The sequence below is a fragment of the Paralichthys olivaceus genome, chromosome 8, assembly GCF_024713975.1.
Source record: "Paralichthys olivaceus isolate ysfri-2021 chromosome 8, ASM2471397v2, whole genome shotgun sequence".
Classification (NCBI taxonomy): domain Eukaryota; kingdom Metazoa; phylum Chordata; class Actinopteri; order Pleuronectiformes; family Paralichthyidae; genus Paralichthys; species Paralichthys olivaceus.
In genome coordinates, this window is record NC_091100.1 from 10,667,920 (window position 1) to 10,691,093 (window position 23,174).

General features: G+C 39.5%; 1 protein-coding gene across 2 annotated transcripts in view; it reads right to left on the bottom strand.

The window, feature by feature from the left end:
- The window catches only part of ctnna2 (catenin (cadherin-associated protein), alpha 2), a 267,738-nt gene that overhangs the window by 63,348 nt on the left and 181,216 nt on the right, over window positions 1-23,174 (bottom strand). For both annotated transcript variants that reach the window (XM_020100468.2, XM_069530270.1), the window contains exons 8-9: window positions 12,669-12,749; window positions 2,679-2,831 (exon numbers count right to left, since the gene is read on the bottom strand). In XM_020100468.2, the coding sequence (XP_019956027.2) occupies window positions 2,679-2,831; window positions 12,669-12,749 (234 nt within the window). The remainder of the gene's footprint in view (window positions 1-2,678; window positions 2,832-12,668; window positions 12,750-23,174) is intronic.

The window sequence follows — 23,174 nt, forward strand, 5'->3', positions numbered from 1 at the left end:
TTATGACCCATGGACCAACAAGTATTCCTAGGCATCACCTCTGACAGAACTGAAATGCTGTGTTGGAATCGTGCTTCACCTACTAAAAGCATCTGATGCCATGATACCAGCCCAAGTTACAGCAAACCATCATGCAACAGGTGAGTCAGAGGCAAGGGGGGACCAAGGGAATGTTCCTAAGTGTTAGCATTAGCCTTATATCCCCCCCCGAAATAGGCTTGTGGTTTTAGAACTCCACTAACCAGTCCGGTGGTAGGAAACCTTGGCCACAATCTCTGCTTCTAAAATTAAATGTTGAATAATAATAAGAAATGTGTTTTTGTGTAAAGAAAACAATCCTCACTTCATTGTATGCTTTTATACATTTGCGTTACATTTTTTAAATAATTAGCCCAATAAGTTTTGCGTTACGGACATAAATGTCATTTGTGAGGTCACATATACCCTCACCACTTCAAATCCCTTGAGTTCAAGTGGACCTACCTTAGTGTCAAATTTGAGAAGACATCAAGGTTTTCCAGAGATATCACCCTTACCAGAATAAGACGGACTGATGGGCAGATGGAAACATTTAACCCATAATGCCTCAGGCCACAGCTGTCATCAGTGTTCAGGCATTTAAAAACACAAACAAGCCCAGCAGATAAAACCTGAAGAATGAACAGCAATAGTAATAACCCTCTTAATATCTCTAAACAAGGTCATCCATGCTTTGCTTCAATTAGAACGTGTATAAAGAAACATCTATTGCTTTTGAAGAACATTATTTTTTTCAATTCTATGTGGCCTTGCTTGTGACACTGTTGTAATTTGCTGCTAGAAAAACACAAGTGGAGTCCTTGAGATGAACAAATCACCACGTAAAGCAAAGGACAATATTCAAGTGGTCACATGGCATGATCATCCATCATACTATATTTTTTGTATTTTTGATAGACTTTTCCTACAATGCTCAATTTTATTAAAGACAAATAATAATGAAATGATCCAGTCTACGACTGCGCACCAGTAGCCTGCCAACGCACTGCAAACACACAAGCTTGTGATAAGCTGTTGCACAGTACCAATGAGCTATTTTTTGCTTAGACCTGGGCTAACACTCTATCTCCTTAGCATATAAACAACTGCTGTGTACCTCACTGTTGCCACATATGCTTTACATATAAATAACCCAAATCCTGTAAAGGGCAAAAACAATGCAACATCTCCCCTGTTTTCGCTTCATGAGAAGACTAGTATGCCTCAGTCCAAAGCGTCCTTGGGCTGAACAAAGTTTCAATATTGTTGAATGCAAAGGACGAATTTTGAGTGCAGCATCAGTCACATCCTCCCTCATCAGCAAACAGCTGGGGCAGACCAAAAGGGCACACAAATCACTCACTCTCTCGGTTGATGTCAAAGGAAGCAGCAGTGCTGTTTTTAAGCGACAGTATGTTAAGAGAGGCCCACATAAAGGCTTCTAAAGGCTCCTTTGAATGAGCCATGGGAACAAAAGGCAACCACCACCAAAGGGCAGAGGAATTCATCACAGGACTTTTCCCTCCCACTATCACTTTGAGATTCAGATTGCTTTTAATGGTCATTTTTATTTTGGTACATAAAAGCAAAATGATCTTTAGCATGAACATCACATGGCTAACTAAAGAGAAGAAACTGTTTAACACAATTATAGATAGTAATAGGGAATAACTAATTAACAAACTCCATCCAAAACCTCATGGAAATGAAACATGGTCCATGAATAAACTATAAAGGAGCTTATGGACCTATTTCCAGGATGAGTAAAGACTTGATCTTCACCAGACAACACCAAAAAAGATCCACTGTGTACATGCATCATGGATACTCTGCATAACATCTGCAATAAGTGACATAAAACCTGCCCCCCTGTGTAGCCAAACAGTGAGAGTGGGAATGAACTGCCTAGTCACTGTGGTATATACTGTATATTCACTACATGAATCCTACTAACAGTCCTGGTCCTGGATATTTCCACAGTATCTGTCTAAGGAACCGAAAGTACCACATTCCAAAGAACACATGTAAACTGCAAACCTGCAGAACTCTGTATTGCTGTAGGAGTTAAACCCATTCCAAGCTACACTTAACCTTGTTGTTAGCTGGCCCACATTGCCATATGTTAATGTTATTTCTCAATCAAAGTAAAACACTAATTGACTCATATACTGTACTTGTTGATTACATTTCTAGGGTTGGAATTTTAACCCAATTATAAGAAAAAACATAAATTAATTTCTTATATTAAGATTCGCTTAAGCTTTTCACAGGTTGTATGTGAAAAGCACAATTCACAATTTCAATATGCTGCGAAGACGAGTGACCCAATGTTGCTGTCCTTTTTTGCACACTGAGGTCAGAGTGCCTCCAGCAAGTAGCAGCAACATGAGCTGTGACTCTTGCTGCAGGATGATTCTATCTATATTTTCTCAATTTTTTGGCAACAGATTTTTTTTCAGAGGGAGTCAAACTCATCTGCTTGCAGCATACCAATCCGGAAGAATTAAAAATGGATCTGTCTGCCCTCAGTGCCTATGGCCTCACACAGTTAAATAATGCTCCCCACTATAAGATGTAGGGACATATAGCATATAGCATAGGAAAGAAAAGCTACAGTTGCTGCAACCACTGGATCATACTGTGAATAATTCATGACTGACCTCCACCAGCTTGTTGGCATGTTCACGGAACACCTGGGCGTACTCCTTGACCTCCTTCTCATTTCCACTCTTAGCCGCTTCGATGAGCACCAAGAGAGGGACATTGGTCTCCAGGAAGGAGTCTGAGATGTGGTCCATCACTGCCTTCCTCAGCTACATTACAGAGGGAGAGAGACAGAGGTCATATTATTAATAATACTGCAGCTTACTTCACTGCATTACATTTTGCAATGATTATATATCACTTAACTTTGTAATGAATATGATGTAGGAACATACCAGGTTGAAAGGACAGAGAAAAAGAGAGAGACAAAGCGAGAGGGAGAGTGAAAAGAGGAGGAGAACTCTCAGTGGGCAGGAGTGCAAATTGCTTGCAAGGTGTCATTTTTCCCATAAGGCCTTTTTACTGGGGGAGACGTCGCGACTTATATCTTTGTTTATGGATTCGTTTTGTACCAAACTGGCTGGGGACTGGTTGTTTAATAAAACAGTAAATCGACCCTGACCCTTGCTACTCACTGGGACATTTGATGAGATGCCAGAGGAAACAGTAAGGAAGCCACAACAGACAGGTCCTTTATCTCAGACAAAGAGGGAGTTATTCACCTGAGAGCAGTGCTAAGAGACAACAATGAACTTTAGGGGAAAAAAGTGTGTCTTTTTTCCCACACATCTAGCATCACTGCTCAGTTGTCTAGAGGCAGCTTTCCACCATGAAATCACCCTCAATAATTCCAACATACATTAGTGGGAATATAATTAATTCAGCTTCAAAACACTGTTTTGATATATCATATCATTTATGTGTGGTTATTGTAATAGCACTAGAATAATTGCAGCAGAGGCTATAACACAATTAGTATTATTAGTAACAGCAGTGATACCATTTAATATCACTTTAATAAAAGGCCTTTAACATGTCAACAACACAAATGCAATGTCTATACAAACTGAAACAGTATCACTCAAAGGTTATGTTAACACAGGCAGAAATGTCTTCTGACTGGTTTAGTTATCACTTCTCCACACATACAAATGATGGCAATACAGGGGAAAGTGTTCAATTAACAACGTGAATGACAGCAATTTGTTTGACTCCTTAAATCACCTTTTATAATTAGATACAAAGCAAACACTGTAACCCGACTTGTGAATTAAAAACACTGAAGTGACAGGGACAAGGGCAGAGAAGACTAATGGCTCCGAATGACTTGGGGAAATTCATTTAACCAAGAAAAAAAATCATATGTATGTGTGTCAGTTGCCCTTAAATAACCTGCAGCAATTACAAGCTTAATTGCCAGTCCAGCGAGTGAAGGAGAACAATGGTGAATTATGGCTTCCTAAGGGCAGATAATTCATCACTATTGCCTTTGGAAAGAAACTAGATTTGGCCAGTGTAGTGGACATGACAGGTCTGCAAATGCTGTAAACAACCTGAAGCCTGCACTCTGTAAGCACTCCTTTATCCAGAACTCTACAATCCTGGATCACTGATTTGAAAAGATGTGAATTGTCAATATTATATCTTTTTTTTTTTTTACTCTCAGAGAACAGACTTGCATCATTGCGAGTGTAACCTTGCTCTTCCCAAATCGCGTGGCAAGGGTAGGGAATCTGGACAGATAAGAATCTTACATTGCCAGAAGTGTCTTCACACCATGATATTGCTGTTACAGCACAGGGGATAGGTGTGGCAGAACCCACTGTCATTCCGGGACAGGTGGGAAAAAAATATTTTGAGTGTATTTTGGCCTTAACTAGGATAAGTCCACAATCCCTCTCAGTGTAGGAAAATAGGAGGTACAATGGTGGGCTTTTGTTGAGCTGCATTTTGCATGTCGGGAATTGACCCTATAAAAACCGACCTGCGGGGGTCTCTGGCTATGGGAAATTGTTTTTTACATATAATGTTTAAATTGATATGAAATAAAAATCATAACAGAGCATTCATTCTTTTTTCAGCAGAAGCTAGTCTCATCAAGTTGTACGCTTGTGATGACATCATTAGATTTCATTATGTGCCTTGTATACCTGTTGGACTAGACACGCTAGACATCAATACCAATGAAGGCTCTGGCTGACCTTTTCTGTTGCAGAAGTCAGAGTTGTTGGAGAAATAAAAGATTATTTTTTCCAGTCAATTGTGGATCTTGGATGTGGAATATAAATAATGCAATTTCACTTGATGATCTTTGAATCATAATAGTAGCATTCCATATAATAGGATACCAACATAGTACATTGATATCTTGTCTAATACTATACCGTATCTATAATACATACAGTACAGTGTTAGTAAAGGGTTAACAATGTGTTTATCCAACGATAGCTTTGAGCCCATGGTCATCATTGCTGCAAAAAGAGCATCAAGGATGCAGCGGTTGGTCAATAAAAATTCTTGTCTCATATAGCTCCACATGCTCAGACTGGGGTTGCATCAACTTTTTATCCCATTGAAAAGGTGTCAGATGTCTCCTACGTCAAAAATAACAAGGATTAAGTTGAAATGACTGAAATAAGCGTCAAGCAAAAGTATAAAAATAAATGTATTTTATCTGTCTACTACTATCTACCATCTATTTCTGAAACGATCATAAAAACGATCCTCCTGCTGTTTAAACGTATGTTGATCTCTGTTAAAATAGTTTTCACTGAGCTCTATTCATTGAAATGTTGTTACATAAACTTGATTTTGACTGAGTGAGACGTGGATATGTTTGAATTCACTTTTTAAAAGGATGTAGTGAATGAGACCCCTTTGGTACAGTATAGAAATATTCCTGTGGTTGATGTTGTTACTGGGGAGTAATCACGAGTTGATTTAACATACAGACACATATGGGTAGGATGTGTGTAAGAGGTCTAGGTCTCAGGATACTCATGAATGCCCAACAGTGAAACCGATTCTGATGGTGAGTTTGAGTGGAGAAATGATACAGACGAGTGATTTCCCGAGTCGCAGTCTCTCCTGCACCATCAGCATTCTAATGCCCACACACCACTCCCACAGAAATCCATCTTCAATCTTTTAGATCTCACCTCCCTCCATGCTCCATCTCCACCGTCTCTCCTCTCACACTCCCCCTGTATTTCACTAACACTTATAGGGAATTAGACCAAGAATTCCAGTAGATAGCAAAGACTCTGCTCATTATATGTTAGTGAGGCAGCTATTTGTCTTCCCAGTCGTGCAGTGCCACAGTGGCTCGAGCTCTGAATGCAATGGTTTTTGTTTTACATATTAATATGTGAGACTTCTGGAGAAATGTTTCAGGAGTTGGTATTGTTTTCTGAGTTTCACTTGTGGCTATGCAATTTTTCCCAGAATGCTTTTAGTATGCTGGCCGGCCACATATAGGGTGAAGAGGCATGTTACAAATGAGACGAAGCAGTGAGCCGATACTGCCGTCATGAAAAATACGCAGATATACAGACAGATAGAAAGATAGGAAGAAAGCACTATAGGGCCAAGAGCATGTGAACACCATAGACTATACAGTATATAAAGATGGACGGTACTTTTCCACTTCCTCACACTATTCTGAAATGAAGCCAAAATATCCCAGGCAGAATCTGCGCAATGGACTGCACCTAAGATACACCTGCTCAACCAATCGCAAGTTAGTCTCAGCTGTCAATCATGACTTTTCACATCGTTTTTTATAGCATCAAAGAACTCATTGCAAGTAAACTTACCTGAAAATGAAAAGTGATTTGCTATAAATTAATCAGTTAGGGGTAGACTGAATGAATGAATATATGTTTGAGTTCTAAAATGGACCCATGTAAGCTTTAAAAATACTGTCCTACACAGATGTTGCTTTGGTCTTGGTAGTGCTACTTCAGGGACATTTTGATCTTTATACAAAACAGAGTTATGTTTGTTTGTTTTAAAAGTCATTTTAGCATTTTAGCTGTACAATTTAAAGAGTTATCTTTCAGAAGAGACCACGAGGAAACGTGGAAAAATTGCCAAAATGGTTGCTATTAATGGATTTTCTAGTATTTTGATAATTTCAGACTTACTTTACACTTCCTCCTCTTATCCTTCCATTTGCCTCTTTTCTTATACATCTCTATATGCTCTTGCCATCCAAAGAGGAGAAATAACTAAAATTAACCAAAAATTATATCCGACCTGATACTAAAATGGCTAACAAGAAGCTCTCTGGAATAATTAAGACGACGCATATGCTTAACAAACCTTGACAGATAAATATCCCACTAAAGTGGGAAGGTTGTGTGATTCTCAAAGATGAGATTCACATTAATGTAACCCATTTGCTTTTTAAAATGTGGAAATGTATGAATTTTGTCAGAGCACAGACCGGATGTGTCACAAAAACATGTGCATAAAAGAAAGTCTAGTAAAACACCCACTATGATCAGTGTATGACTCGAAATCAAAGAAAATAATGTATTTTCAAAGGATGCAAAATATAGACAGAATTATCATGTGTTCTGCACACATTCAGAGTCAGACTCTGTTAACTTGACTTGTTTACAATGCAGCTGTCTTAACACATGCAAAGGATGGAAAACACAAATCTGAATTTGAAAGGGAACGCTGCGCCCCAATTCTGAATAGTTGCACTTCGACTTGTGTTATGTTTTACTTGTGATTCAGAACACATAGTGGTGGGTTCCTTGGGGTCAGCACAGCAAAGTTTCTTATTAAAATGTCAAGAGCAATCACAGCATAAACGGCTGGAGTCACGGCTGATGGGAAACAGCCTGGGCAAATCAAAAATTAAGTAACAGCTCTCATATATGATATCTAACAGGGAGCATGGGAAGATGATTAGTGAAGGGAGAGTGGAGAAATGAAAGGAGGAGAGGAAAGAGGGACTGACTGATCGTTGACAGTCTGAGGACAAGCACATTACATTTCTCATCCTGGAGCCTTCATTTAATGTGTCCTGCAAAATCTAAATTCATGGGAATCCAGTTTTAGAAACAAAGAAATTTTTTTCCATACAATACAAATACATGTAAATCAAGCAAATGCAAAAATCGAATGTATTGACCACAATTGCTTTCAGTAAAACACAGTATACATGTTGTTCATTATATAAGCTATTCCATAGCACCAAAATAGATACCTGTTGTCATGTGTGGTGACAAAATCAGAACAAACCAAAAGTGTGTGTGTGTGTGTGTGTGTGTGTGTGTGTGGCCAACAGAGCCCTACATCAGGGCACAAGCCAGGGATTATCAAATGGTTTAACAACATTACAGGTAGCAGAGCATTCACTGTGTAGTGATATATCAGTGAGACAACCTGACAATCTTTTCAACCCGCAGGGCTTCTTCCTTCTTACTGTGTGACTATAAGCCTTTAGCAAAGTCTTTCCCAACCCCTTTTCTGCCATGGGACACACACAGGCACTACAGAAACCCTCCAGTGTTCCCCTACCCACCATTAACAACCAAACAATCACAAAGTATTATACAGGTTTTTATTTTATGTGTGTAGAATGTACTGTAATTGCAAATCTTTAGTGTCTCTGCAAACATAAAATTATCTGGAACTGATGGCAAAGGTTTCTTGCCATAGGTTTTATAGAATATATGGATATTAACATTCTGTCTTGCAAGATGTTTGTGTAAACATGTTTAATTTGTGGTGATGCAGCTCTGATTCAGCAAACTGGGCCAATTTTTGTACTGTGATTTGTGTGTATGGCTGTTTTTTTATTATATTATTATTTATTATAGTGTAGTTACATACACATACATTAACATATTTTTGGGCAACTTAGGATGTAGAATTAAGCCATGAAAACAACACTGGCATTCCTCATAAAACTGATGAACAAGCCAGCTGGCGAATGTTAAGTACAATATCAACTCTCTTTTTGATTTTTAAATTTTTATGTCTCACAACTGGTAAGAAAAAACATTCTGGATCTTTAACTCTGCTATGTTAATCAGCTTGGTGCTAACGTCCTCCTTTTGGGACTGAGCAGATACTATCCATGGTGTTCGGGATGTTTTTGAAACAGCTGCCTACCTGGTGATAGTAAATCAAGTCCTGTATGGTATGTGCCTAACCAGCTGCCAAGTGCATCTGAAATTGATGCTGATGACAGCAGTCACAATGAACCATAACAGTCAAGTCGTGTGTCATAAAACTAAAACATTGAACTGAAGAGCTGATGGGAACAACAGAGTTAATAGAATTATTTTTACTGGGTTTACATTCACAAGCGACTCCCTTCAGACACAAGAGGCCATCTGGAGAATCCTTAATATTCATATTTTGATGAAAAGCTGCTTTAAATTGAATTTCTTTTCCAGCATTTATACATTTTTGTGTTTATTGTTAAGCTAATTGTAAAGCAAATGTACCTGTAATATATGTTTATACTGTTTATTAGTTTAGCTATCGACACATGTCGACACATGTCTCCAAAAATCTTAGGCAGTGGTAAATAAACCTATTTACCACTGCCTAAGATAACATGGAATTTTCAATCATTTAGGAAATTCAATTTTGATGAATAGCCTTGAAACGTTTTGCTTAAAAAGATTGAATGCAGTCACAGCTTACTCTTGGATTGTTTGTCGAAACAACAGAGTTACAGCTGACAAAATCAGTGGCAGATGTTCCTCCTTAACATGATAACCCTCAACAATTAAAAACAGCTGTACTAATCAACAAGCTAATGGCAGAAATGGAAATGATTTCAACATCCCAAAGCAGATAGAGAGGCAGGGAAAGACGGAGGAAAAATTCATGAGGCGGTTGTGCTATAGGGAATCCTGGAATCAGCCATCAGTCAAAACAAGGCCCAGAGAGATAAGTTGACAGATGCATTCATCACAGGCAGGATGACAGTGGGTAGAACACATGGCTCATTTCCAACAACTTTGTCGGGCTAGTTACTGAATGAATACTAATTGAAAAGAGAGGAAAGACATTTTAATTCAATGTTAAAAAAAGACATTTAAATCCTCAGATTGGTTATTTTTTATTGTGCTTCTTTTAAATAATTGCCCTGATCTGTTTACTTGTGTTGTATCAAAAAGTCAACCTCACTCTCCTTTCATCTCTCTTGTCTTGTTGGTGGCACTTGACCCGTTGAATAGAGTCATTTTTAAAAATTAAAAATAATATTGTAAGGGAGGAAGCAGTAAGATATGACATACTTGTGGTACTTGTCCTTCATCTGCCCTATCTTGGTGTGTAATTAAAAAAAAGGCCAAGAGAAAAATCCTTCTTGTTTGATGGCAGCTAAAGTTGCACTGTAACTTGTTGTCTGTGGATATAGGCTATATCTAAATAGTGCTGTATAAGTTAGGTGAACAATTGCACTTATTCTTTGTTTATATGGAAATGAACAAACAAATCCATGATCTTGTCTGTTAGAGAGGCCGAATGAGACTCCACCAGGAGTCCTCGCCTAAACAAACAACTCATTTGCATATTTGTTATTTATACTAAAAGAGGTTCATAGTCCTCTAGCATCAAACTGTAACCCGATTGCAAACTGTGCAATCGGGTTACAATGCAAGTCAACCAGTTTCAGATATTGAAAAGAGTCATATGATCACAGAGGCATTGAGCTATACATAAAATGTAGCTTCTCCCCATTGAAATAAGGTCGGGTGTACTTCAGCATTAAGCAGGCAGCCCATAATTTACATGCATTACTTCAACTGTTAATAATGCAGAACACTAATGTGGACTTGATCACCAGCCTGGCTTGGATGATAGACTTGAAGAGTTGATGATGGAGAGTCGCTGAAGAGGCCTATGTCGAGATACTTAGGGTTTTTTTAAACTTCCAAGTGATTGTGTACATCTCATAAGGAAAGTATTGACTGAATCATGGATTTGTTTCTACATGCGTGAAGGTTCCCCGTTGAGGGATACAGAAGATTACTGTTGATAAAGACCAAACATGGAATCATTTTTATGAAGACTTAAATAACAACAGATTAAGACATTTGAGAATTAAGGTGGAACTAACATTTGACAGTCATGTTGGTGATCAAATGTTCTCTGAGCACTTGAGATGCAAAAGGCTTGTGCTAATGTTGAACTTTGTTGCCTCCATCAGACGGATAAACGCTATGGAAATTCTAAGAAAACCAAAAGGGGAGGGGGAACGACATGCTTGACATCTATGCAGTTTGCCCTGGAAAACAGACAGCTTAGTATTGTCTTGTATGTACACACAACAGCTTGAAGGGAAAAAAGAATGCTGCGTCTCTCTGGCGGTGTTGTCAGTAGGCTTGTTCGGTCTTACCTGCTCCCATTTCACAAATGCTGTCTGTCATTTGTACTCATCTGCTCTAATATTTGATCCCTCCCCTCCATAATAGGGTAAAGACTGAAATGCTCAAACACACAATGGTGCTCCTCCCCACAGGAAGATCTTGTGTCTCTACACTCCGCTGCTGACGTGCTAAACTTTTAACTTGTTCACATAATTGTGGTATCACGGCTCTATGTAATGTCTGCATGTGTGCCGCGGCTTTGCCCTCCCATCTAAACTCAAAGCTCAAACAGACCGCCCATTCTGTCAAGCCAACCTCTGAGTCAATAGAACATCCTGTCAGTATGAAAACCGCCTGCCAGCCTGTCTGACAGCCCCACCAAATGCCCAACGGGAGGGAAAGTTATAGCCCCCCATCTGGAATGATACCCTGGTCTTCTGAGGTCAGAGAGGACACAAACACATCTACTCTGTGCAGGTAGCTGCTATTGTCAATTGTTGCCTGAATGTATCTCAATCTGAAAAGAAAACCCTACAGTGCATGACAGGACAGGGTATTGAGATGACCCATTTTTTTCTTTTTTGGGGGGGGAGATATGTACTCAAATATACTTGTCTACTAAAACATGTGTAAGACAAGTCATACAGAATTTGAGTTTTAATTAGTAGAAATCGACAGAGCACCTCAGAGGCATGTTCGAGTGATGGCATTGCATCAACAGACACTTACGTGTCCTCTTTTTTTTCCGAAGTGTGGTGTCAACATTTTTGTCATACCCTGCGAGACCCAAAGCCAGATAAATCTTGTCTTCAGCCAGCCAAGCCAAGATAAATCAATATTGCTTTTGAGTTCTGACACTGTGTATCGCAGAATGAATCACCTACTTATTCTTCCCTATTGGAGGGTAGCTTTTGGAATTTGGAAGGTAATTTTACTGCAGCTTCCTGATACAACTCTTCTGAGTTCAACAATCAAAAGTAGACCATGGATCAATATGACTGAATGCCTGAAATTCATTTGATTGTTCACTGAAAAAAATGCTTAGGAATGAAATGCAATCTTGAAACGCTTCTGAAATAAGAGGATGAAAGAAAAGAAGAAATAGGGGCGTTGCCTTGGTCCCAGAATAAACCTCACAACTGGGCGAAAGTTTCATGTCCCCATGTTTGTATTTCTGCTGTGAGCTCCAACGAAACGTTCTGTCGTTGCAGTACGTTTGTTAACCCTGTCACTTGTGACTGTCAAGGGTCACTCAAATCTAAATAATAAATAAACCTCTGTGATCTTTAAAATAACAAGAATGGACAATAAAGATTTGTTTGAGAAAAGGGTTCAGTCATAGATGCTTTGGTCCCTGTTTCTCAATAATACTGTGACTATTATACATTATCTATTATTTTACTTTTAATTCTGTTCATATATAACATCTTAATGTGGATTAATTCCACATATGCTATCCTCCTTTTGTATTTAGTTCCCCCAAAAAACATTTACCCATGTTTCACAAAGACTTTCGAAACAGCCAGCTACTTAAATACAATGATTGAGCCTTTTTTAGAAGACTGAGGAGTGTCATGGACAGGGTAACACCCTGTTGGCTCGTATCATCATAGCATTTTCTATACCAAAAATATAGAATATCTCCAGCCTTAATCTTTAAAGCTGCTTGAAGGTCACACAATGTTTCACGAAAAGGTGCAGTTGATACAGGGTTTAACTGATAGATGGAGATGGTGATGTACAATGAAAACATGTACTCACCTGTCGACGCAGGTCCCTGGTCTTTTTGGTCATTTTATCAATGGCTGAGTTCAATGGGTCACCTTTCTCTTTCCTGCCAGTCTGTGAAAAGAAAAAACACAAACACCAAGTTAATACACTTAGAGCACATGCCGATACCCTGTTACTGTTTGATTCCAAACATTGCACCACACATTGTGTACACAAGTGACACAAACAAAGCATGCATGGGTATAGTTGGTTTAGATTACTGATCTCTGACATACCCTTCATCACAGAACATATGGTGACGATACCAAGCAGTCCTTGATTAAACTGGAGTCAGAGACAACATGAGTCAAACAGTTAAATATGTTACCTAGCAACTAGCTTCTCTGGCAACTATCATTTTATTTTTCACCCAGTTCCTCTGCCCAGTGCACTTCCTGTATCTGCCAACTCCTACTGACTTTGCAACGGTTTAGACGACCATGTGCTCCAACTGATACATACAGAGTCACCAGCTAATTCTTTTCACCTAACAATGCAGCATTTCAATGGGAAAACAGTGAAAGTGTTCCCACTCTAAAGTGTGCAAGCATTCCAACCAACTAGTAGGAGTTGCTGAGGCAGGCTATTAAAGAGCCTGTTGAAGGTGGGAATGTTGCACCATTATTCTGCCTCACCCTTCTGTGTAAAAGGTGCAAACAGGGAACATTAGGGGCATTGCTGATCTGCCTTTATGCCAGCAGAGAAGATCGTCAAAGACCTGCATCAATGGAGAGATAATGATGCTGTTAGTCGTCATGTCTCTGATTCTGGAGCACCAGCATGCAATGTAAAATCACACACTGGCAGAATTATGTAGCTTGTTTTATTCAGTCTATAGGAGGCTTAAGCAGGGCTCTTCTAATGGCACTAAACAAAATCTCTTGTGTCTTTTAACAAATTATTTCTACTCCAGATCCTGATCTCTTGAAAGAAAGACATACATGTGTCACTCAGAACATGGAGAGTGATAGAATCCTAATTGGGTTGTTCTGAATGCACCATTTTCGAGATTTTTAATAGACTTAGAATAATTTATTGTCACCAGTTTCCTAATTTCCTAACGGAAGATTATGAATATTACAGTGTATGTTACTAGTACAACACGTGATTGATCCAAGAGGCTGTGGTTGTTCTGAGAAAAAAATGATTGGTTAACAAGGTTTTTCAAATTTCCTAAGTTTATTTAAATGAGTGAAATTAATGGAGCAACATTAGAAGTGGAAACAAGTGTTGAAATCGGGACCCTGTTTAAGAGTTTAGTCCTTAAGAGTGAGGAATGTGCTGCAACCCTCCCTCAGGTCCTCTCAATCAGCTGCCGCACAAAGTCAAATGCCACCAGATTTCAAACTAAAGGTCTACAAATAATCATTCATGTTAATTACTTTGTCCTTTTGTTTTGACAGCTGATGAATTAAAAATTGAGACCATCCCTGTTTGAAAACGTGTGCTTTATATAGCTACTGACAATACTGACTAAAGTTTTTATGGATGGTGCAATTTATGTTGTAGACAAAAAAGAAAAGTATAAAAATCTGCTGATTGAATAATTTCAGGTGGTATAAAGATATTTTTGCAAAAGGAAACAATGGTTCACGGGATGATCAACAGATTGTAAGACACAGTCTGTGGAAGCAATGCCAGCATACAAAATTAGTTGTTTCGTTGCCAGGCAACCATCTCACAGCTCTGCTCAGCATAGCATGAAGGCAAACAACCAAAATGCTCATCAGCCTTTGCAGAAAACACACACGTAGTGACACAGACTCCCATTCATCCTTGTTTGTTTCAGATGAGGATTTCTATGAGACCAACTGACGACTATACTCTTAAACAAAAAGCAAATGTTGGTATTTATTCATTATCATGTGGTTAACAGGACAAAAAATGTGGCTCCTTAACTTTGTTTTGCTGCACGATTGTCCTGCCCTTTCAGTTATTGAGTGGAAGACAACACATATCTTTGTGTCACAGAGAACTAAACGATACACCATCAAACACCCAGCTCCTGCTAAACTTATAGCTCAAGGTTAACATTGATGGTCATTTCCAACACCTCATTATCAGGTTATAAAATGACAGTTTCTACGTAAGTTCTGAATATGCTGTCTATCACACTCGGAGAGATCAGCAGAGAGGGAGCGATGCCACCGTTAACTCAACACCTTGACATTGACTAATTGAGCACTTCCCTTAAAAGGTCAATTTAGTTCAGAAAGCATGTGCGCTTTAGTAAACAACTTCAAGTGTTGTTCGACTGTCACTGAACCCATCAGAGAACCAGTACAGAACCAATGTTTTATTGTCCTTGCTCTTTCTTTTTTTTAAAATACCTTACATTCAGGAGTATTCAAGATCCAATCCAACAACCACAATCTTTGAGCATTTTCCTAATTTAAATGTCGGCACACTCTAACCTCTGCAGGAGTTTAAGTGTGGGCATGTGCTGTGGGGAATTCACATGTGTGCAAGGTCATTGATGTGAAAGTGCAGCTCAATGAAAAGAGCCTGTAGCCATAAAAACAGATAATTCCCTTTTCTGTGTAATGTATTGCTGACTTGCCCTTCGCCAAGGCTCATATAGCACGCATTTTCTTTCATATGGACGTTAAACATTAGGAATGACTCATTTGTCTCCTAGCTCATACAACAGTTAGTCACCCCCTCTTCTAATAGCAATCACATGATGTCGCTCTTTTTTTTGTGGAGCAGTGCATCAAACTGACTTACCACTATAGTGACGCATATTTAAGTGCACTTTATGTGCATTTAATACATTTGAACATTACATTCTGAAGCCTGCCTCGAATGACTTTGAGAGAGTTGTTGAGGGAGGAAATGAAGGTAGCACTCTTCTCCCTTCAAGTGTGTGTCAATCTATAATGCTGACATGTGGATGTGCATGCTCCTCTACGCCAAAGCAGGACACATGACAGCATTAGTCACATTAGTCATTGTGCTGCCTGAAAAGCCTAATGTGTCATTAAGGCACCAAAGGGACACACAGGATTAAAGATGCTCACCACCAAATTTAAAAAGGGGCTCAACTGGAACCTTTCTTAGGACACTTCACACATATTCACGTGACTTTTATATTTAACCGACAACCTTAATTGAACCAAGTGAAAGAGAGAGTGGATAGGCTCTAGATGACATAAACAAATCCTCTTATTCATAAGATGAATAGACAAACATAATTAGTGCGCATGTTTTTTCTCTCTCTGTCTCTCTCTCTCTCTCTCTCTCCATTTTCTGGAATCAGAAATCCCATCTGTTTTATTTCTCAAAACTCTGAACTCTTTAATCTGAGTTAAGGAGATTAAAACAGCACAATGATGTCAGTCTAAAGGGACAAAACCCAGCCCCTGTTATTTTGAGCTCCTATTGACAGAAGTATTGGTGCGTGTATTCTCTGTGAGTAACCATGTATCTTCAAAGATCAATGCCGCATGCTTCAGACAATTACAGGGAGAAGACCACAATTACTAAAAATATCCTGCACTTCCACTTCCACATTAATCTGGCATTACTCCTTCAACAGGGAATGAAAATGCATTGCTCATGTTGGGTTTTCTGCAAACCATAAAACACCCAATTAAAAACACTACGCATGAATCCCCCATCACAAACTTTATATACAAGGCTGTCCACAAATAATGAATCATAGGTTAGTAAATGCGTCAGCCACAAATTTATCCCTGGTCAGTCAAAACTGTGGTCTTTGATATGTGCGTGCACATGTGGGTGTGTGTGAGAAACAAAGTGAGAGAGACAAACTGAGTCACACTGTTTTATTTATGTGTTTATCCAGGAAATCACATAAATTTGACATTGCTCCATTCCCATCTAGGTGTGGTCCTGTATGTGTGTAGGAATTACGCTCTCCAATTCGCTCGCACTAAATGTTGATTCAACAGACACCAACATTGATTGATTAGTTTTTGACTGTCGCATTATGAATGTACATGAATGTTTTTTTCTACTAAACTCAAGTCCCTGTGGTGTTTGGCAGACACTGTTCCCAACTGTCCCCATCCATTATTTTCTACCCCCCGTGTGCACTCATTCATTCCCAGTAGGGGAGAGGAAGACGTGGCAGGGTGCTTGAAAATGAGCATGAAGAGTGTATTGGGGTAATAGAAGCAGCATTGCCCACTCAGGAGATGGGCTGGTGGACGGTGCAGCTGAGGGCCCGGAGCATGTTCACTCGCTCGCGCTCACGTTGTTTAATTCAGTGGTGCACTGCAGCACAAACTATTTCACATACATTTATCAAATATTGTTTGATCAAATATATTTGTGTATTACATGCAATTGTGGCTGAATTTTTAAACAATAGATTTTCCTTTGTAGTCCTTTGATTTCTGAATCCAAGTACCAAGTACCATGTACAATACAAGTTGTCAATGTTTATTCTTATTCTAAGCGTTATGTGCACAAACGGCCAAAGCTTTTATTTCTGGCATTCTCCGTATTCTGGTATCATGTCTCCGCGTGTCACTTGAAACTAATGCAATGATATTGACAGTGGCAACAAAATGCAGAAACCCGAGAAGTGGTTGAAATAACTGGGGGATTTATCTGGTCATTCATAGGCAATAACATGGCAAAACAGAGAAATGAGCAGATGACTCATGAGGGAGAGAGAAAGCAAACAGGAGACAGGTGGGGGAGGAAAGACGCGACAGAGGGGGGAGGGGTGTTGGGGTATGAAGCATTCTGTCTTATTGTCTCTCAAGATCAATGTGTTAAATGATATCAATCCGGCTCCTTGTCAATTCAATTAGGCAGGAGCGAGAGGTACAATTACTGTCCAATGTGGTTACACTGTCTGCAGAGGGCTTAAAGGGGAAGGCGAGCAGATAACGAGAGGGTGAGAAAGTGTTTGTGTGTGCGCGAGAGCCGGGGTGGGGGCTGATAATAGTGGTAACGTGTTGGTCGGGTTACCAGCAGATAATGGGTATAGCTAGATCCTCATTAAGATAAGTTGTGCTCCCTCAGCTGTAGTGCCATAGATGGGCCAATTTGAATTGTTCTCATTAAGTGGAACTTAAAGAGGTGCAGCGGTGGCTATCAGCTAGTTTGATTACAGGATACTGGAAAAGTAAACACGCTGCAATGCCTGCGACTGGGAAGAAAAAAATGCTTCAAGATGAGCGGCTTAGTGTTTTTCTTTCCTTTTTATAAATGAGACGACAGAGCAGAACAGAAATAGATGTCGAATCAAAATATCAAAAATTCAAATAGATAGATATAGCACGGGCACAACGCAACGCTGGAGTAAATAAGCACGGAATCAATACCAGCAGCATGTGTGCATGTGATAGTATATATGTCTCTCTCTCTCTCTCTCTTTCACTTTCTCTCTCACACACGCACGCACACACACACGCACACACACACACACACACACACAAAAACCAATTAGTTGGCAGACAATTTTTCTGAGAGGGTCAGAGGTGTAAAATGTATATAAATTAAAGTTAGATGAAAAGATTGTGTGTCATTTTGTTTTCCCCTCCATCCATAGGTCTCTCCCAGTCCACACTGGGCATACAGCCACAGCTCACCAGTGGATTGCAAGACTAACACATTCAGACCGACAACAACTCACACTCACACATTCTATACACGCCTCTTAAATAAGGGTTGAGCAGATGAGGAAACCTATGCAGACTGTTTTATTTTAACGATTTATATTTCATTTAAGTTTTTCAGATTTTTCAAGTACAGAGGTCAAATAATTAAATAAATATATATATATATATATATATATATATATATATAATATAAAAGAGTATAACAAATTAATTATTTTATAATAAATACATAATTATTATATATGTAGATGGTAATAACTTCAAAATGCATGTCTGTTTTTTTTTTTTTGCAACTTGACCTCACACAACATTATTAAAAAAGCTGATATGGCCAGAAAAAACTGAGGTTTTGGACAAAACTTGACCCTTGTTTTGTGTTACACTACAGATCCATGAGCAGCATTATGTTGTGCACAAGACTTTTGATGCCACTGACTGGAGACATTATTTTTACACCTTGCCTCTGAGGGCTTTATGTGCTTCGGCTGTTTTTGTGACTGTCTCGGATAATTAGTTGTTTTTATTTTTCCTCAGTGCAGCTGTTTACAGTGAAATAAGACAGAAAAGGGAATAGTTCTCTTCTGTCGCATGGATAAAGCTTATTGCACTGAATGAGTTTCATACTCTTAATGATTGTATCTTAAAAAGTGTTCATATAGTTCTGAATGCCGGACTTTCTTTTTGATAAATGAGGTATAATGAAAGTGATAATGACCTTTGGCAATAGCTCTCAGTCCTTGTCCTTGGGATGGCTAGTGCACAACATGTAACTCATCGTTCTTTGTGTTTCACAACCTGTACACATCAGTAACAATTTTGAGGAGGTCTAACAGAATGCTTATCCAGCTTATCTTCATATCGTGTGATATATATATATATATGTATTAAATTGTTGTTTAAGTGTTGATTAGAAATTAAATAAAGTGTATTTTCTATTTTTTCTCTTATTAAGCAGATAATTAAGTATCAGAAATATGCTAATTTTTATAGATGTTATTCGTTTAGTTGAATCTTTAATGGCAGTGTTAACTGTGAGTGAGAGGTAGAAACACACACACAAACACACACACACACACACACACACACACACTTCTTATGGCTAATGGGAATATGAAGGAGTTTCCAGAGCTCCTGTGTGGTGCCTCAGGAAAACCAGTTTACCCCCGACACCCGAAGTGCTGCTTATACCAGAGCTCCATGTCTTCTCTCCTCTCACATGGTTGCTCATGGTATCTGTAACAGTGCTGTTTGAGCCTGGCAGTCTCCTGTCAGTTAGAGTTAATGCAGCTGAGATCGGCACTGCCTGAGGAGGAGCCGGAGTGCCTTCTGGCACAAGCTCTCTTATGTTTAATGGCTGATGCCGTTTGCTTACTCCTCTCATTACACTGGCTCATGTTTAGACTGTGGGCCTGTCACTGGCTATTAGCATCTGTGGTCAAGCAGGCTGTGGATGAGAGGAAGCATCCGGCTCATCGTCAAGCACATTGTATGAAATGAACAGTTTAAGATGGGGTAAAAACTGAGTAAACACCCTGTGTGCATGGCTGCATGGGTAATTATTAGATTGATGCAACACTAACATAAAATATTGAACCTAGAAGATTTAGACGAAGAATAAACTGATATTATAATGCAGCATAAAATTCAAGAAACGTTACTAGAGCTGGTAGGGGTCGATGACAGTGGTAAATTACACAAAACAAGGACGCCCCTCCTTTGGCTGGAAGTTGCAGCAAATATAAAAATGTATCAGGGAATATAGGAAACTTTTAGGGTAGAGGAGACGAGAAAGACTGAAAACTGCAGTGGAGACAGAGGCAATGACAGAAATTGACAAAAAAATATACAAGGGACAGATCCAACACAAAGGAGATTAGGTTGCATGTGTTTCTTTTCACTGTGCATTTTGATTGTCAGACATAATAAATGTGTCACAGTTCAAGGAGAAGGGACACAAGAGCATGACTCAGGAGGTGGAAGGAAGTAAATCTTACTTTAAAAAAAAGGATACAAAAATCCAAGCAGCCAAACAAAGAACAGTCTAACTGAGGAACAACCCCCCCCCCAAAAAAACAAAACAAAAGACAGAAAGAAAAAACTTTGCAAACACAATCAGGATCAAAACAGGCAGCCAGAGAACGGCACGCTGTAAAGCCAAGGCATATGGCACAAAGACAATCCGGCAGTAAACAAATGGAAATTGACCCTTATACAGTGTATACGAGGGAGAATGGAATGGGGAACAGGTGAGTGGGGCAGACAGGCAGACAGGCATATGTAGCATAGTGTATGATTCTAGTACATTTTCACTGCCGATGAAAAGTGAAAATATTTCATGCGAACAACATTCTAAGTAACTAAAACAGATTTTTACAAACGCCTTTCAGAGTGAAGATTTTTAAAAACTCCACTTTCTGTGTATCTGTGTGTACATGTCAAACAGAGTGTTTACAATGATCTTACAGCGTACTCTGTACATGCCCGCTGTTGTTTGTATAATGAGCATGCCTGAGAAACAACACAAACAATGGCAGCTATGACTGGTTTCTCAACATTTGGTTAGCATTGCTAGGTACGTTTGCAGCTAAACTTACAATTACTGCACAATATTACTGGCATCCACAGGTGTCTGCCTCACCCGATATTACATGGACCACAGCTTTATTTACTTCATCGCCACCTACTGGCCCAGATGCTTGGTTTGACTGCTTATGGTTGGGTATATTCGGTTGATTTTTGTAAAAAGGTTATGTAGACCAAGATTTTTTTTTTTTTAAATAATCCAAAAAATATAAAGGTTTGTAACCAGTACCATGACCTGAACCAGGGTATTCAATTCTTTTCTTGAAAATTCAAACCTTCCTTTACCCATACAGGGAGGTTACAGGCATCATAAAGTCTTCATTATGCATCTGCCTTAGTCATAGTCAGCACGACATTAGAAAGGCTGTAAACTATCAACCTCGATATTTCAGTTTTTAATGTAGGGTGAAGGTATCCCAAAACAGCCTGAAAAATAAAGGTACATCAGCAACAGCATGAGCACTGAAACAAAAAAGAGAGGTAGCTCTGGAATAAAAGAAAGACGTCTCAGATGTCCACACAATACTCAGTCTCCAAGTTGTGCCTGACGCGTGGAGATAATTCTTCTATGGCATCTAAAAAAAGTGTCCTGTTGGATTTGTCCACCTTTTTATGGTGGAAGTGTTAAAATGGTTGGAAAATGATTGCCCAGAATGTCCAATGTGAACTGGCTCAAAGGTTCATAAGTGTTGAAAACCAGCCTTATGGTCTGATTGATGCACAGCTCCTTTCATAGTTTTGTGCTGATGAAAAATGCCACAGTGCGCAGTTACAGGTGACGACGCACCATGCAGCGATGCAGGGGTTTAGAATAGAAGCATGAGGAGGATGGGAATGGTTAAATATTAAGTGTGTTGGGCTGTAAGCGAAGGTTTTAGGTGCGTCGTTTCAGGAGAATAAGGAAAAGAGTGAGGGGAAATGTCTGGTTATCTGACAGACAGAGAGAGAGCAGGGGAGAAAAAAGTCTAGCCCTGCAGCAGCAGTATGGGGAGCTAGAGCAATGCTGCCTGCAGCCTGCCTGAACTGAATAGCAAGTAGTTTGCGAGGGAGGGACTAGAGGAAGGGCAGCAGAAGAGAAGAGAAGCAAGGGAGGGAGAGGCTGAGAATAGGTTAGTAAGGGTGAGAAAATAAGAGAGTGGTGTGATATCTGTGAGAGCAGAACTGTGGTAAAAAGAAAAAATACAAGTCAATGGGGGTGAGAAGAAGGTTTGAGTATCATTGATGTACTTTTGTTTCACCGCAGAACAGGGGGAAAAGAAAAACTATTATCACTCACACACACACGCCCAAACACTCACACACACTTCCCTTTACATGTACTACACAAACATGACGTGGCTGTGGGTGCCGCTACAGATTGGATACAAAACACCTGTAACAGGGACTGAGGTCAATCTCGTTTAAGAACCTCGTTTTTAATACCAGGAGAGATAATCCCATTTCATCATCATTTTCTCTGTCTGCATTTCATCATCCTCCACACCCCCACCCCCACCCCCGTAACGGATCAGACTGAACACTGACATGTCGCGAATTAGAGGATCTCTGCACAGTAGAGAATAGACACACATTAGTGTTGACTGCAAGGGTTGAATTCTTAAGTACATTTTTTATATTTAATGAAAGTCAATTCCAGGGTCCTTCAGCTACATACATGTATCTCCTCATGGTGCTGCATCCATATCCAGCATGTTTCAAATAGTGTCATTAATAAGTGTGATGTAATGTTGACTTGTAGGAGTAGTCTATGCAAAACGGCACAAAAAATAGCGTATTCACATTATACATAACATGTGACCCGCGCGCAACCTCTTCACAGCTGCCAGCCTTTTGCCATCAATGTGAAGGTTTTCGGTTGTCACAGATTGCAAGACGTACAGAGAATGATATGCATGTTTTTGTAAACCAGGATAATGATGACTCAAGCTGAACTTGTGGGTGGGTTGCTGTGTGTAGGTGGTACTAATCAGGGATTAGGGTGGTTTGGGAAAAGGAAGAAAAAAAAAAGGGCCTCAAGTCTGACAGAAAAAAACGGATCCACGAGCAGATCAAATGGAAACATGCTAATGATAGCATGATAACACTAGCATACCACCTGCCTATTGTGGCTGAGCCCACCGTAGAGACAGCTGCTGTGTACACAAACAGTGCTGATATACTATATAGAGCCAGACAACAGTGTGTTGGCTTGCTGTAATGATCCATGGTGCGACAACTTCAAAGACTGCTGGGGCCGGCTGAACTTGTAAAATGATTATGTTCCCCCATGCTTTCATGTCGGCTTTGTCAGTCCAGCCACGCAACACCGCCAGCTCCT